General features: G+C 42.7%; 1 protein-coding gene across 1 annotated transcript in view; it reads left to right on the forward strand.

Annotated features, from left to right (window-relative positions):
• Positions 1-14284, forward strand: part of scn1lab (sodium channel, voltage-gated, type I like, alpha b) — a 44867-nt gene extending 30583 nt beyond the window's left edge. The window contains 10 exon segments of the mRNA XM_048234403.1: positions 2408-2543; positions 3189-3343; positions 3645-3818; positions 4369-4491; positions 6914-7189; positions 7773-7826; positions 8241-8378; positions 9061-9165; positions 9422-9692; positions 9991-14284. Of these exon segments, the coding sequence (XP_048090360.1) occupies positions 2408-2543; positions 3189-3343; positions 3645-3818; positions 4369-4491; positions 6914-7189; positions 7773-7826; positions 8241-8378; positions 9061-9165; positions 9422-9692; positions 9991-11204 (2646 nt within the window). The 3' untranslated portion in view covers positions 11205-14284.
• The last annotated feature ends 2815 nt before the right edge of the window (positions 14285-17099 follow it).

The raw sequence follows: 17099 nt of genomic DNA on the forward strand, positions 1-17099 counted from the left end.
ATCAGATCATTGACCTGCATCAGGCTTTATTTGTTTGGTGAATATATGAGGGAGTCATTTACAGTAAACAAAGGCTTGGATATACAGTATCAGAGAACAACAGTGGCAGAATGATATTTTGTTCGTTTGCTTGTTCATTTATTTGCTATTTACAGCCCAGAGGTGTGGACCTATCATGTTTTTTTTTTATTATTATTATGAAACGCCAATTGATCAATGGGTCAATTGACAATCAATAACACATTTGCCACTGACTGCAGTGAGTGGATCAAAACAATGTTGTAGCAGTGGAATACCACTGGTGTTAATGGTTACCCAGTAACAGTTCAGCATTGTCTGCAAGCATTTCAAGGCTTTGTGGCGGGGATTCTTCCAGACATTGACCTTCTGTAGTTCACAATGGCTTCCTGCTCTAGCTCTAGGTCATGTTTGGAGATAGCCAGGCAAGACCGGCTCCTGGCTTTGAAGCCCCGGGTTAATGAGCCCTGGACAGTGCCTGGGTGAAAATGCGAGGGCCATTACTGAAGCACTCTGAACTCTGGCACAAACTGCCTTTCTCACCACATTAAAGACGCCCCAATGATGAAGAGGAAGTGGAAAAGAAAATGGGCAATGGAGTTGCTTTGTTTTTCTCTGGTTGTTATACAGAGGTCTGTATATAGAGAAGATGGAGTGATCAAAGAAAGGGCAAATAGTGAAGGAGAGAAAGAAAGAAGAAAAGAATAGTTAGAGAGAGAGAGAGAGAGAGAGAGAGTGAAAGGAGAGGGAAATTGATTTTCTTCTGGAACGTTCTGAATCTCCACACAGCATGCTTACATCATTCCCCCGCGCCGCATCAGCCCGGTCTCACGGCAACCAGTGCTGCAGTTCAGTGTAAGACGATTTTGGATATTTTCCTTCCCCCTACCCCCTCAATATATGTTTTTCCTGTTTCAACTTCTGCCCTTTTCGGATTGACCATGCCAGTGACACTGCCATGTGGGGAAAAAAACACACAAAAAAAAACACAAAACCTCTATACCACAGTAAGTGAGATACATGTGTCCTACCAAACATTTGGAGTGTCCTTAACCCCTGCTATTGACATGAATCCTATGATGATTCTCATTTAATGTTTACTTACAAAAAAACAATGAGCAAGCCTTTCATAGCATTCACATGTTAGTATCTAACAAGACCCATCTCTCTGCCTTTCAAAATGTTTCAAACCTAACATTCACCACTTATGAACATTAAAACGCCCTGACCTCCTACACCTATTTGTTCCAGGGGCACTCATTGCTTAGTTACCACCCTGGTCCATGCGACTTGGATGCAGTGTTGGCGTGGCAACGGCAGACGCCCTCTTAGACTGAGCTCTCAGCATTGGTTAATGAAGTTCGCTAATGCGGTGGCCCCTCTTCCTCGTCCGAAGTCTGACGGATCAACTGTAGCTTGAGCACTGCTTTAAGGAATGGATGTTCAAAGAGTGTGTTTTCATGTCAGGGGAGAGGGGGCTTTATTTTCCTGTGGGATTGGGCAGGGGTGGGGGCAGGATTTGCAAATTGATTGATTGATTGATTGATTGATTCCAACCCTTCGTCAATGGAGTGAAGGAGCGAATAGACAAACACATATTGATGTGATTTGTGTCTGATTGATTGGAGGAAGGGTGGGGGTGGGACTTGGGTTTTGTAGAGTGGATCTGGTTGGGCGGGTTTGGGCAGGGCTTGTGGACATGAAAATACTCCCGCACAGCACATCTGCCAGACACAGCACAGGCTTGGACTGAATGACAAACAATTGCACCTTGGAGAGACAAAACAAAATGAAAATGAAAATGCATGACCATAAAATGAATGAAAATGGCATCAAACGTACCCACAGCTCAAGGCTGGATCGCACCAAAGAACCAGACGGAGATGAGTTTTTGCTCCTCCACCACCACCACCACCACCACCACCAACAACAACAACAACAACAATAACAATAACAATAACAAAAACTTAAAAGCCTTGGTCAACAAAATGGCTGCTGATTGGCCAGTGTTCTGGAGAGTGGTGTGTTGGATCCAGAAGGCTGCGGGCACCTTTGGATGACCCTGAATGATGCATGTCTATGAGGGATGATGAGAGGCCAGCCACTGAAGTCCAACCCTGAACCCTGTTCAGCTGGGGCATGGCCAGCCTAGACACAGAGTTAGAGTCTCTTCTGCCTGCAGTGACAATGGCCTTTGTCTGTGTGTGTGTGTGTGTGTGTGTGTGTGTGTGTGTGTGTGTGTGTGTGTGTGTGTGTGTGTGCGTGTGTGTGTGTTTGCATGTGTTATATGGTTTGGTATTGGGATATATGTGCGTATTGTGTGTGTGTGTGTGTGTGTGTGTGTGTGTGGTTGCTGGGTGGGGTGTGTGGGATTTTCTCTGTCCTCCAGAAGCTTCCGGTAGACAGGCAGCTCAGTTCGTCAGAGGGGAGCACGGTGGACATCCGACCCCCAGGGGAGGGGCCTGAGGGCTCCATAGAACTGGAGACCGAGGAGTCCTTGGATCCGGAGGCCTGCTTCACTGAAGGTGCGTGTGTGTGGAGTGGGAAGAGTGCACAAGTTTTTATGTGTGTCTGATTTTAAAACAGCAAGGGCCAAAGGGATGCGCATCCACACAAGAAGCTCATACAGAGAGATTTCCCTCATTCCTGGAGCCTGAGATGTTCCTCAGATGCCCTGTCTGAATGGATACATTAACCTGGTATTAGAGTGGATATCTGTACATCTCTCGCTTTTCCTCCATGCCTTAATTCATCCACCATTCCTCTCAGTCTCTCCTCTGTCAAAGGGATTATGAATGGAGCTGAATACAGAACGTATGAGTCAATGGATATTCCCCTTGAGAAGCTCTGATAGGATAATAGAAAGAGAGATTGAGAGAGAGAGACAGAGAGAGAGATGGGGTCTTGAGATTCAGGCTTAAATTCATGAGAGGGCTTTATGCTGGATCCAGAGTTCTTCTAAGGATCAGTATAAATACACACTGTGGAGATTTTCCAGAATACATTCAGCACACACACACACACACACACACACACACACACACACACACACACACACACACACACACTATACAAGAGTTCAGACAGTAAAATGTCTCTTAATTTTGTGTTTGCACATGTCTGTGTGTGTGTGTGTATGTGTGCGTGTGTGTGTGTGTGTGTGTGTCCAGACTGTGTGAGGCGTTTCCAGTGCTGCCAGGTAAATGTGGAGGTGGGTCGCTGGAAGAGCTGGTGGACGCTAAGGAAGACCTGCTTCAGGATCGTGGAGCACAACTGGTTCGAGACCTTCATCATCTTCATGATCCTTCTTAGCAGTGGTGCTCTGGTAGGAATACACACACACACACACACACACACACACACACACACACATAGCATACACACATAATTCCTCTCTTAGTCACCATAAACAGCCCTACAAATCTAAATAACCAATTAAATAACATTCATAACAGCCACTACCATTTTGTCTGTAATTCTTGTGGTTTCATGGTTGTTTGTGAGCCATTTGGAGTTTGTAGTTTGGAGTGCTTTGGGTTGCACTCTGTGCATAAGAAAATGCGCTATGTAAATAAAGACCTACTTGCATCGTTTCTGAGCCATGATTTCCCTTGTGTTCCCCCTAGGCCTTTGAAGACATTTACATTGAGCAGAGGAAGACAGTGAAGACCATGCTGGAGTATGCTGATAAAGTCTTCACCTACGTGTTCATCCTGGAGATGTTGCTGAAATGGGTGGCCTACGGCTTCGTCAAGTACTTTACCAACGCCTGGTGCTGGCTGGACTTCCTCATTGTCGACGTATGTCATGTTTGTGTGTGTGTGTGTGCGTGTGTATGTGTGCCTTAAACCTCTTATTGTTAGGCTGTAGTTACATTCTTGAGAGTTGGAAAACTGTCTGTTAAACCAGTTAAATTATGTGTTTTTTTTAATGCTTGACATTCTGAGTATCTTTGGACCGCAGTTTGGCAGTATAGTAAATATCTGGTTAACACTTAAGAGTCGACATAAGAGTGACATGACACTGTCATTAACACATGACACTGTCATGATACATGAAACCTAACCCTAACCCTAATCCTAAACTCTAACCCTAATCCTATAACCCCAACCCTAACTCTAAACCTAACCCTAATCCTAACCCTAACTTGTTATGACAAAAACCGAATGTCACTTAATAACAGAAGCGTTATGTCATAAACGTTTATTACTTGTTTATGACACGTTCATGACAGTGTCATGTCACTCTTATATCGACACTGTCAAGTAAAGTGTAACCAAATATCTAAATGTTAATATTAATTGTGAACATGTGTGTGAATGTGTGTGTGTTTGTATGTGTGTTTTGCAGGTGTCAGTGGTGAGCCTGTTAGCAAACGCTCTTGGTTATTCGGAACTGAGCGCCATCAAGTCCCTGAGGACTCTACGAGCACTGAGACCCCTGAGAGCCCTGTCACGCTTTGAGGGCATGAGGGTACGACACACACACGCACACACACACACACACACACACACACACACACACACACACACACACACACACACACACCACTTTATAATGAATCTTTTGAGAAAACTGTATTTATGTCATAATAACTACGTTATGATTCCAGTTGGGTAAATGTTCATAAAACCCAATGTTTGAAGTTGTTGATGGTGTTCTCTGCTGCATGCATGCTGTAGTGTATTGAATTGTGTGTAACGCTGTTTGTACTTTAGCTGGTGACTCTACTGCATGAACTGTGTGTTTCTCTCTGCCACTCTGTTGCATTTGTGTGTCGTCAGTTGTTGTGCTCTATAACGTATCATTTCTTTCTCTGTGTCTCTATTGTGTCTTCTTTTCATTTGCAGTAAACAAATGTAGTGACGTCATCGTGCCTCTACAAGGTTTTGTGTTTTAGTTTTGTTGTTGATATTATGATTAAAGTATGTGTGTGAATGTACGCTTATTTGTAAGCCATGTAGTTTTTTTGTTATCCCTTCTATCTTATACTGTGAATATATCACTTTATCATTAAGCATCAGTGCGCTCACTCACTCAAGATATTTATCTCAAGCAGTAACTCCAGTGTTTTAAAGGAACATGGCCACATTTTGGAAGCTATTAGGCTAGTTGGTTCTGACCACCTCAATAAACTATGCTAAGCTAGGCTAATGGTGGGTGGTTCAGACTGAGTTGCTGCACAGTTACTTCACAGAGACCTGAAGGGTATATGTATCATCTTATCTAAATCTGGGGGAGACGGTGAATAAGCAAATTTCCCAGAATGTTGTGTTCCTTGAAACCACGAGTGAAAAATTATTCTACATCAGATTGTGGGGCAAGTAATATTTGCATATTTTATGTATTTTAGTTTTCTAACCCCAGTATAAAATATCTCTTTTTCATAGACATAGCTCACAGATGTGTATGTGTGTGTATGTCTGCATTTACAGTGATGAATATGCATGTGACCTCTGGCAGCCTATGTGTGTGTGTGTGCAGGGATGGGCAGTATTTCTGATACATGTATTTCAAATACGTATTTCAAATACAACATAGGGCCTACTATTTTGTAATTTGTATTTTATTGGGTTGAAGAAAATTAGATAGATAGATAGATAGATAGATAGATAGATAGATAGATAGATACTTTATTGATCCCCGAGGGGATTACTGTATTTTTAATCAAAATACTTTATTGGTGTGTATTTTTATATTTTAAAAATACTGCAAAATACTCTCCAATATTGGTCCGATACCGATCTAGAGTAACAGATTGGCTCAACCCTAGTTAAAACAAAAGATAACATTATCATCATTGTTAAATGCATGAGTGCGAGTGCAGGTCTGAGCTGCGCAAATCAACACAAGGCATTGGTGACGTGACCCGGATTGGGAGTGAGGTTTACACATTTGTGTTTAAAAGGGGAAGTGGAGGCTACATGTGTACTATAAAGTAGCAGAAATAGCGGTAACACTTTACTTGATGGGTGAGTTTATAACACATTCATAGCAGCTGCCATAAACTGCATTTTAATCATTCATGACTGTTTCATGAGACATGACTCAACATTCATACCAAACCTTTTATGAATGTGGAAGACAGAACGATGACATCTTGTCAAAATAAAAGTCCAACAATCGCAAAGCAGCATTGCCGTTTTTCTCGGTTCTCGGTTGGACATTCCCAGTAGCAAAAGATGAGAAATCATCTGCAAAGGTATCATAAAACAAATACATTTTTATGAAACAAAAATGATTTGCTTGACCATGTTCTGTCTTTTTGGCACTGGAGTAGCCCATTGACTCAAATGTGACGTGATCAGGTAAGAGGTTTAGAACAAAAACGGCAATGCTGCTTTGCAATTGTTGGACTTTTATTTTGACACATTTTTGTCGTTCTGTCTTCCACATTCATGAAAGGTTTGGTATGAATGTTGAGTCCTGTCTCATGAAACAGTCATGAATGCTTTATGTGCAGTTTATGACAGCTGCTATGAATGTGTTATGAACTCACACGTCAAGTAAAGTGTTACCGAAATAGCATTAGCACAAGACAAATCTTTGGCACTGTGGCTGCTTTAATAGGCTAAATGCTTCAGATAAAAAGCTGATTTACAAAGTCATTCCATGCTCCCTCTAAAGAAGTATTTTGAGTATTTTCAAAATACAACAGTACAGTATTTTATTTTGATGTGTAATATGGCTACAGTATTGTAGTTTGCAGGGTATTTGGTATTTTATTTTAAAATACATTGTGATGTATTTTTGCCCATCCCTGTATGTGTGTGTGTGTGTGTGTGTGTGTGTGTGTGTGTGTGTGTGTGTGTGTGTGTGTGTGTGTGTGTGTGTGTGTGTTTGTATATGTCTGACCTGTGTGTGTGTCCTCCTCTCTCTCTCCCTCCACCCGTAGGTGGTGGTGAACGCTCTGCTGGGCGCCATCCCCTCCATCATGAACGTGCTGCTGGTGTGCCTTATCTTCTGGCTCATCTTCAGCATCATGGGCGTCAACCTGTTCGCCGGCAAGTACTACCACTGTGTCAACAGCACCACGGATGAGCTGCTGCCTGTTTCACTGGTCAACAACAAGACAGAGTGCCTGGCACTGGTCAACGACAGCGCCCGCTGGAAGAACGTCAAGATCAACTTCGACAACGTGGGCGCGGGCTACCTGGCACTGCTGCAAGTGGTGAGTAGTAGGGGTCGGGATAATGTAATGCAATAGTTATGATACATGTAGTTAACAGATGACAGTTAACTATTAAACTAAAGATTATTTCAATACTTTGTGTTGTTTTTAGCAAGTAGTGTCACACTTGCCTGTACCTGTTGTTGATGTTGTTGTCGTGTGATTGTGTGTGTCTGTGTGTGTGTGTGTGTGTGTGTGTGTGTGTGTGTGTGTGTGTGTGTGTGTGTGTGTGTGTGTGTGTGTGTGTGCATTTGATATAGAAAGAAGTTACCAATACATGAAACTTAGAGTTGGCAAATTAGAACATTAAAATGGTTATGGTAATGGTATAGTTATGGTATACTGTACTGTATGTAATTCTAAACAGTCACAGAGATCGTGTCTATTTAGCTGAACCGATGTGACTCCGGTTTCACATTATTATGTACCAGAGCAGAGACCAGACATTATAGTACTACCATTAGCAAATGAGATAAATGTGCATTGTACAGTGTTCCATAACCGTGTTAGTGACTGACCTCATTCTCTCATTCTCTCTCTCTCTCTCTCTTTATCTCTCTCTCACTCACACACATGTTCTCAGGCTACATTTAAAGGATGGATGGATATCATGTATGCGGCTGTGGACTCACGTAATGTAAGAGTCTGTGTATAGACACACTGACAGATTGTGTCTGGTCTTTTCTGCTTGACTGAGTAGAAAAACAACTCTGAAGGAGAAAACCCTGTTATTGCTGTTATTCAAAGGGGTTTAATTAGCTAACAAATGTCTATTGTTCCTCTATTTACTCGAATATAGTGTAACTACTTCATTATGTCTAAAGGAAGTTGTTGTTGCTGTTGTTGTTACTAGGGATAGTAGTAGTTATATTAACAGTCATTATTTTTCAGTGTAGTGTAAGTGTAAGTAGTTGCTGTACGTTGTCAGAGATAATGAATGTGGTTTTGGGAGTTAACTGGTACTGTAACTGGGGTGGTGGTAGTGTAGTGGCTAGAGCAAGGCACTTACCTTCTGAATGGAGAGATGTAACTGAGTATGTGTTTTCCATAGCTGGAGGAGCAACCCATGTACGAGGTGAACCTGTACATGTATCTCTACTTCGTCATCTTCATCATCTTCGGCTCCTTCTTCACCCTCAACCTCTTCATTGGTGTCATCATCGACAACTTCAACCAGCAGAAGAAAAAGATAAGAGCTCCTTTCTGATTTCGCATATTCTCACTGATACTGTCATGTTATTGAAATGCCAAATTAAACATGTTTCCCCTTTTGCATTCCCTTAAAGCAATGAAATACATTTAAATAAGAAATGAATAAATGAAGGGTTCAGATGCAAAAGCCTCTAAATGCCACCTACGTCAAAAATGAGATAAAGATGGTGAGTGAATGCTCTCCTCACATAGTATACGTTAATCAAATAATTTAACTTCAAAACACACTAAATAACACTCTCGTCCTGGTCTGAAATATCGATTTCTATGCAAAAACCTATAGGAACCGGATTTTAAATGCTCATTTAAAAGAAATGTGGTCAGACGGATTTAGAGGGTTTTGCATCTGAACTCTTCAAATTTTCTGTTTTGAGGTAAATGGTGTTTAATCAGGGTAAACTCAATTCAGGATTGATTGGTAACACTTCACTTGACAGTATCGACATAAGGGTAACATGACACTGTCATGAACATATGACACTGTCATGACACATGAATTAGGTTAACCCTAACCCTAAACCTAATCCTAAACCTAATCATAATCCAAACCTCTAACCCTAACTCTAACCCTAACCCTAAACCTTATGTTGATACTGTCAAGTAAAGTGTAACCTGATGTTTTTTGAGGTTGTAACCAGTATTGGTTTTGGTCCCTTTACTTTGGAGGTCAGGACATCTTCATGACAGAGGAACAGAAGAAGTATTACAATGCCATGAAAAAGCTTGGATCCAAGAAACCACAGAAACCAATTCCAAGGCCAATGGTACTAGAATTTCAGTGTTCACAATACTGTATACAGTAGACATTCACTCTCTACAGATAATACCATAACTGTTTACCTATTTGATGAGGAATAACAATGAGATCCTTGAAAATAGTCTGCTATGCTGTCTAGTCTGCTAATCTGCTTTTCAGACCTGTAAAGACTCCAAAAATGGTTAAAACTACTTTTGCATTTTGTACGATGGTAAGCAATAATCAGCGGCTGTCTCTCTCTCTCTCTCTTTTCAATTCCTCAGAACAAGTTCCAGGGCTGCGTGTTTGACTTTGTCACCAAGCAAGCCTTCGACATTGTTATTATGATCCTGATCTGCCTGAACATGGTGACTATGATGGTGGAGACGGACGACCAGACCACGGACATGGACACTTGCCTCTACTGGATCAACCTGGTCTTTATTGTTCTCTTCACTGGCGAGTGTAGCCTCAAGATGATCTCGCTGCGACATTATTACTTCTCTCTGGGATGGAACATTTTCGACTTTGTGGTGGTCATCTTGTCCATTGTTGGTAAGATCCTACACATTAAATTGATCAGCTTGCTTTAATCACTCAATTACATATCTGTTTTTTACCTGTACAATTTATAGTATAAATAGACCCCATGTAATTGACAAATGACAAACCAAGGCCTGTTTACTATACAGTATAGTATTTCGCTAAACTGTAACTCACACTTAACACAACTATGAGGCAGTGTTCCCAAGAAGTAATGCAGTGAAATGCAGCATTAGTTGTTTAACATCAGGACTGAACAAGTGTTTTTTGGTAGACTGTCATTCATGATCCGTTCTTTTCCACATCACAGGTATGTTCCTCTCGGACGTCATCGAGAAGTACTTTGTGTCACCAACGCTGTTCCGAGTCATCCGTCTTGCTCGGATTGGCCGCATCCTGCGTCTCATCAAAGGCGCCAAGGGCATCCGCACGCTTCTCTTCGCCCTCATGATGTCACTTCCTGCTCTCTTCAACATCGGCCTCCTCCTCTTCCTTGTCATGTTCATCTACGCCATCTTTGGCATGTCCAACTTCGCCTATGTGAAGCATGAGGCGGGCATCGACGATATGTTCAACTTCGAGACGTTTGGCAACTCCATGCTCTGCCTGTTCCAGATCACGACATCAGGCGGCTGGGACGGACTCCTGGCGCCCATCCTGAACAACAAGGAGCCCGACTGCAGCTACCGGATGGAACACCCTGGCAGCTCAGTGCGCGGCAACTGCGGCAACCCGTCGGTGGGCATCTTCTTCTTCGTCTCGTACATCATCATCTGCTTCCTGATCGTGGTCAACATGTACATCGCCGTCATCCTGGAGAACTTCAGTGTGGCCACGGAGGAGAGCGCGGAGCCACTGAGCGAGGATGACTTCGAGATGTTCTATGAGGTGTGGGAGCGCTTTGACCCGGACGCCACACAGTTCGTAGAGTACGACAAGCTGCCCGAATTCGCCGATGCACTTGACCCTCCGTTGCGCATTCCCAAGCCAAACAAGATCCAGCTGATCGCCATGGATCTGCCCATGGTGAGCGGCGACCGCATCCACTGCCTGGACATCCTCTTCGCTTTCACCCTGCGCGTGCTCGGCGAAGAGGGTGAGATGGACGCGCTGAGGGGTCAGATGGAGGAGCGCTTCATGGCCTCCAACCCTTCCAAGGTGTCCTACGAGCCCATCACCACCACGCTACGCCGCAAGCAGGAGGAGATGTCCGCCACGATCATCCAGCGTGCCTTCCGACGCTACCACCTACGCCGGACAGTCAAGCGCGCCTCCAACATGTACCGTCAGCTGCAAGACGGTGGGGCCGTCATCGGCCGGGGCGGCGAGAAAGTTCCCGACAAGGAGGTGCTGGTGATTGTCAAGTTCAACGAGAACTCGGCCTCGGACAAAACGGACATGACCCCCTCATCGGCCTCGCCGCCCTCCTACAACAGCGTTGCCAAGTCCGACAAGGACAAGTACGAGAAGGACAGACGGGAGAAAGAAGACAAAGCGAAAGACACTCGAGACAGGAAGAAGTGAAGTGGGACTGGACTAGACTAGACTGGGCCCCCTGGGCAGAGCCTGAGACTGATGGAAAAATGAGGGACGGTTTACAGAGGTTGGGAGACTGGCCGGGGTGTGATTTTATTGATTGCAGAGCTTGGGAACCTCCCCCACCAAAAGGTGTGTGTGTGTGTATGTATGTATGTATGTATGTGTGTATGTGTGTGTGTGTGTGTGTATGACAACAATGTGAAGTGAGCTAGCACACACATTACGACAATGATGGTGGTGAGGGGAGGTTTTTTTGGGGGGAATTGCTCATATAAGTTAATGGTGCCACAACATTGGGAATGCCACAAACGGGTGGTTAGGTATAACTGATGAAGTTATGTGCGTTCCCCCCATTGTAGGACACAGTGCTGCTAAAAGCGAGCGATAGAGGCCACTTCCGAGTCTCCAACAAGGGAATGTGCATTTCTAAGATTTTATTTATTATTCTGAGTGTTGTAACAATCTGGAAGACAAACTGTATACTGTTATGTCTGCCTGTAGCTAGCGCTCCTAGCGCTCCGGCTGTATTATTTGCTTGCCTTCTTGCCATCATTTTATGTTTTTGTTTGTATTTCTTTTTTAAAAAAAAAAGAAAATCGGGATCTTAATTATACGGCACATCAATGTTTTCTACTCGTTTTTGATTGTGACTATAATGAAGCATATCCCAGGTGCGAACACAGAACACCCAAACAAATACATGAATGACCTCCTCCAGGAGTCTAAGGTCACAATGTATGTCACAGCTTAGAGAACTAATTAGAAGCCCTGGAGGTTGACAGGCAGGAATGTGGCTGGTTAAAAGCCTCAAACAAATGTACACAGGCACCTCGTCTGGCCCTCGATATCAGCAAGCTGGATCAACACAGTTTACTTCAGCTCTGGCCAAGTTGAACTGAGGCTGTAGACTCATGAGAGAAAGAGGCTGTGGACTCACGTGAAGTTGAGATTGTAAACCCGTGTGAGGTTGAGGTTGTTGACTTGCGTTAGGGTGAGGCTGTAGACTCATGAGAGAAAGAGGCTGTGGACTCACGTGAAGTTGAGATTGTAAACCCGTGTGAGGTTGAGGTTGTTGACTTGCGTTAGGGTGAGACTGTAGACTCACGTGAGGTTGAGGCTGTAGACTTGTGTGAGGCTGGGGTTGTAGACTCAAGTAAGGTTGAGACTAGTCTCACTTGAGATTGAGGCTGTAGACTCACGTGAGGTTGAGGCTGTAGACTTCCGTTAGGCTGTAGAATCAAGTGAGGTTGTGATTGTAGATCCAACTAAGGTGGAGGCTGTAGACTCACGTCAGGTTGAGACTGTAGTCTCACGTAAGATTGAGGCTGTAGACTCGCATAAGGATGAGGTTGTAGATTTATGTGAGATTGAGGCAGTACACTCATGGAAGGATGAGGTTGTTGATTTATGTCAGATTTAGGCAGTACACTCATGTAAGGATGAGGTTGTAGATTCATGTGAGATTGAGGCAGTACACTCATGTAAGGATGAGGTTGTAGATTCATGTGAGATTGAGGCTGTACACTCACAGGATTTTGAGGTTGTAGACTCGCATAACATTAAGGTTGTCAACTCAAGTGAGGTGGCCCAAAGTGAGGTAATGTCGAGTGAAGAGAAGGCCGAGCAGAACAAGGCTCAGTTTCGTCTGGCCGTGTTCCAAGACTGAGGTTGAGTCGAGTTCCTCAGCCACACAGAGCCTGAATGTGCACCTGTCTACAGGTGCAACACAACAAACACAACACGCATCACAAATCAAAATAGAATGTCCTCTTATCTCAGAGATTTCCAAACACTCTTTTACTCATTCTCTCTCTGTCTCTCATGTCTCCTCTGTTTTGAGTTACATTTTCTTTTTCTGTCTAAACTTCCAGAACAAATAGAAAACAGAAAACACACAAAAAATATGTTTCTAGAGGATGAGAAAATCTAGACTCACATATTTCTGCAAGGCGAAACATATAGAGTGTGGATTTCAGTGTCTGTCTTTAACAATACATGGTAGTTCATTTCAATATGAATGAGCTATTTTTCATTCTATAGTAATCTATTGGGTGGTGAAATGTTTGTATATAATGTACTCCAAGGTGTGGGCACACTATGTATCACAGCTATGTATGTGCTTCTGAAGAGCACTCTTCCTGATTCTGTTACCTATCATATTGTATATGGGTGCATATTACTTCTGTGGTAGTGAATGCGCTAGAATGTACGAATCGGTAGTGTGTTTACGTGTGTGTGTGTGTGTGTGCGCATTAGTGTGCTTGTACGCCCTTGGGCATATTTGCAAATGTATGTATGACCAGGGTGTGTGTATGTATGTGTATGTTTGTTTGTGCGTCCATGTCTATTCACACTTGTGTATGAGAGTATGTATACAGAATTGGACTTTGCTTTCTAATTATCATGAATAGTGTTTATATTGTAAATAGTAGTTTTAAACTCATGAATTTCCATGCTTTCTCGTCAGTTTTTTAATCATCAAGTTTGTTTACATTCTGCTCAGTACCCGGTGAGGCCACAAAGCATTGTGTGTCTATGGTAAATGTTTTCAGAACTATGATGCGATCAGTAGCCATCATTATCCATATGCCTTTAGTGTGGGTAGTCAACTGCATGCTGAATAGTAATCCGCCACACAGTGACATTATTTTAAAAAGCCAAAAGAATAAAGATCATATTTTTTGTACGGAAATGTCTGTTCAGTTTCTTTTTTTTGTGTTTGATTTTATTTTCCCTCATGCATACAAATTTGATGACAGAAAAATGTGAATATTTCTGTTTTTATGTCTGGCACAATGAACTGCTGGATGAAATACATATATATTTGATTTTAGAAATCATTTTAATTCATTTGGGGACATATTTCATATATACACAGTAAATATATTTAATTTTCTTTCCCCTCAGAGATCTATGGATATTCACTTAACAAAAGCGATATTTTGGATTTGTTATAGTGTTCACTGTGTGACATTTTTGTTCAGACCAAAGATGTGACACGCTAACATCTGAGTCCTTTCTTTTGATTCTCTTTTCAAAAATAAAGCACATTTTTGGGAAGCATACGACACAGACAAGTAGTATTTTCATTATGAATGCATGAGTGTGAGCCATTAAAGGTGCATGGAGAGGAGAGTGAGAGTGTGTGTGTGTGTGTGTGTGTGGGGGGTTGCAGCTGTTAAAGAACTGTTGGCATTTTGTGGAAAACCGAAGCTACATGCCAACAGTCAACAGGGGCACAGATGGCAGTCGAAGGGTATTTCTCTGGCATGGGAAACCACTCAAAGGGCTTTTAGAGAGTGTGCAGCTAGCTTAGCATTGGGAGTTTTGATCTGGAGTGCAGAGTTCGTGCCAGCTCGAGCACCAGCTCTGGTGAAGCTGAAAAGGTGGGTGGAGGGGTGTGTATGTGGGGGGGACAAGGGAGGGCTAAAATTAGTGCTGTCTTTTGTGAGCCACAGAGCGGTAGCCGTGGCTGTGCCCCCCATTATGACTCATGCAGTTTGCATTTGGCCACACAAAGCCAGCGTCCTCAGACACACCTCAGGACTCCACTTGTGTGTTTATTTGTGTATGTGTGCGTTTCTATGAGTGTGAATATCAGGACTCCACTTGTGTGTTTATTATGTGTATGTGTGCGTTTCTATGAGTGAATATTTGTATGTGTTTGAGTGCCTGTGTGTAGGTGGATGGAGGAGAGGGAGTGGTGTACTGTGTTTACATGTATTTGTGTATTTGTGTGCATGTTTGTCTCTGTGTGTGTGTGTGTGTGTGCTATATTATAACATTCTGCTATTTATTAGAGGGACCCTATGCAGTTTTAGCCATTTCTTCACTGTTTTCTCGCTTTTTGCTCACAGTTTTCTCTGCAGAGCTCCCCCTACAGCTTCAGAGTATATATTTTGCGACACTCCTCGCTCGGTCAGTCTGCCGTTTCCTCTTTCTCTGTTCCTGTGACTTACTTGCTTTCTGCTTCTTTTCGCTGGCTCTTCCTTGACGAATGTCTGAGAATCTCCATCACTACCTTGTAGCCAGTGCTTGGCGTGTATGTGTGTAGTGTTCTGAAGCAATTCGTTACATCGTGAGACCTTGAGACTTTCTGACTGAGGCCGGTGGTCCGCCAGACCAAAGTTGCAAGGCTGTTTTTTCTGCTCACAGATGCTAGGGGGAAGCAAGACGGCCACCATTCAACCCAGAAAGTCATAACCATTCCAATGACTCCAAAGCTGTTAAGTTAAGGTAATTTAAGCTTAAAAACTGCACGGTTCCCTTTTAACATTGAAAATAGCCATGGTACACACATACATTATACACAATGTGGGGACAATAGACAGTGAGAAAGAGACAGTGTATGTGTGTGTTTGTGTGTGAAAGAGAGAGAGAGAGAGAAAGGAAGGATGGAGAAAGCACCAGGAACACTCTCCAATCAGACACCATAATCCTGCTGGAAATTCTCTCCTCCTGTTGCCTAGCAACCTGACATCACAGTGCCTGTACCAGTGATTGATCTGCTGTACCTTCCCAGAATGCTTTTGGCTGGTGTCAAGCAGGCTTCCCCTGCCCCACTCCCGACCACAGAAAACACACAGGGCACCCTCCAACAATTAGTGTGTGTTGACTGCATTAGAGATCTGTCAGTAAGGAGAGCATGATGTATTTTATTAGTTCTCCGCACAGCTTTGCTGTAGCCATTATATGTATGACCAGACTATGACTGCTCACCCACTGTGTGTGTGTGTGTGTGTGTGTGTGTGTGTGTGTGTGCTGTGTGAGTGTGTGTGTGTGAACAGGGTCAACCTCTCCTCCAAACCATTTATCCCTCCTCCCCCCTCAGCTCCCCAAGGACTAGAGGAGTACAAACAGACATGCAGGTCTGCTATGTCATCTATGTATGCCTCACTGGCCTTTAGCCAGCACAGATGATGCTAAACATTACAGAATAGTACAATGCCAGTCAGTTTCACACACATCAAAGTAGACTGAAAGTATATGCTACACAATCACGAGACCTACTGTAGCCTACAATAATGCATGATACACCTGCTTAGGCCTACTTCAAAACAACCACTACTAAGAAAAAAAAAATGTTTTGTACTGGAGTATGCTGCTCAAATGTAAGAAAAAAAATGTTTTGTACTGGAGTATGCTGCTCAAATATACTACACACCGGTATGTTTATATGACTCAAACTCAAACACACATAGCCTGAAATGTAATATCCAATATATTTTTTTATTTGAGTATGTAGCACAGAGATATACTACACACTTGTATGTTCACGACTTGAGCTTGAACATGCAACCTGAAATGGAATATCCTGGATATGTTTTTAGAAAGGCCATTCAGGCTTAAAGAGCATGGTGGACCTATTGTAATTTTATTTGCAGTCTATTTGCACAGTGTTTGTCTATAGGACAGCATTCACAGACCCTTTGTTGGCGCCTGAGGTGAATTTTAGTGTGGAAGGCTCTTTTACAAAGACAGGGTTACTGAACATGTGGTGTTTAAGATTAGTGTTTTGTGTGTGTATGTGTGTGTGAGAGAGATAGAGAGAAAAATAGAGAATCAGTTGGCTATTTATTGGCTCACAGACTGCTACATAAAATAGGCCTGACTCTTAAAAAAAGTAGTTTTTACTTTTTTAATATTCAACAGATTTGGCTTAGTCCCCAAAATTAAGTAAAAAAATTAAAAAGGGCACTCAATTGGAGTCTATTACTGATTTGTACCCTTAATTTGTTTTCATTCTGTCTGTGGTATACCAATGTAAAAAATATAATATAAAAACACACTAAATAATAAAATAAAACCTCTAATTTTATTGGGAAAATTCTTCTTCTCTATTCCTCTGGGTGATGTGTTCATTTTAAGGCTTGCCAACGA

Source organism: Alosa alosa, chromosome 23 (genome assembly GCF_017589495.1).
Source record: "Alosa alosa isolate M-15738 ecotype Scorff River chromosome 23, AALO_Geno_1.1, whole genome shotgun sequence".
In the NCBI taxonomy this organism is placed as follows: Eukaryota; Metazoa; Chordata; class Actinopteri; order Clupeiformes; family Clupeidae; genus Alosa; species Alosa alosa.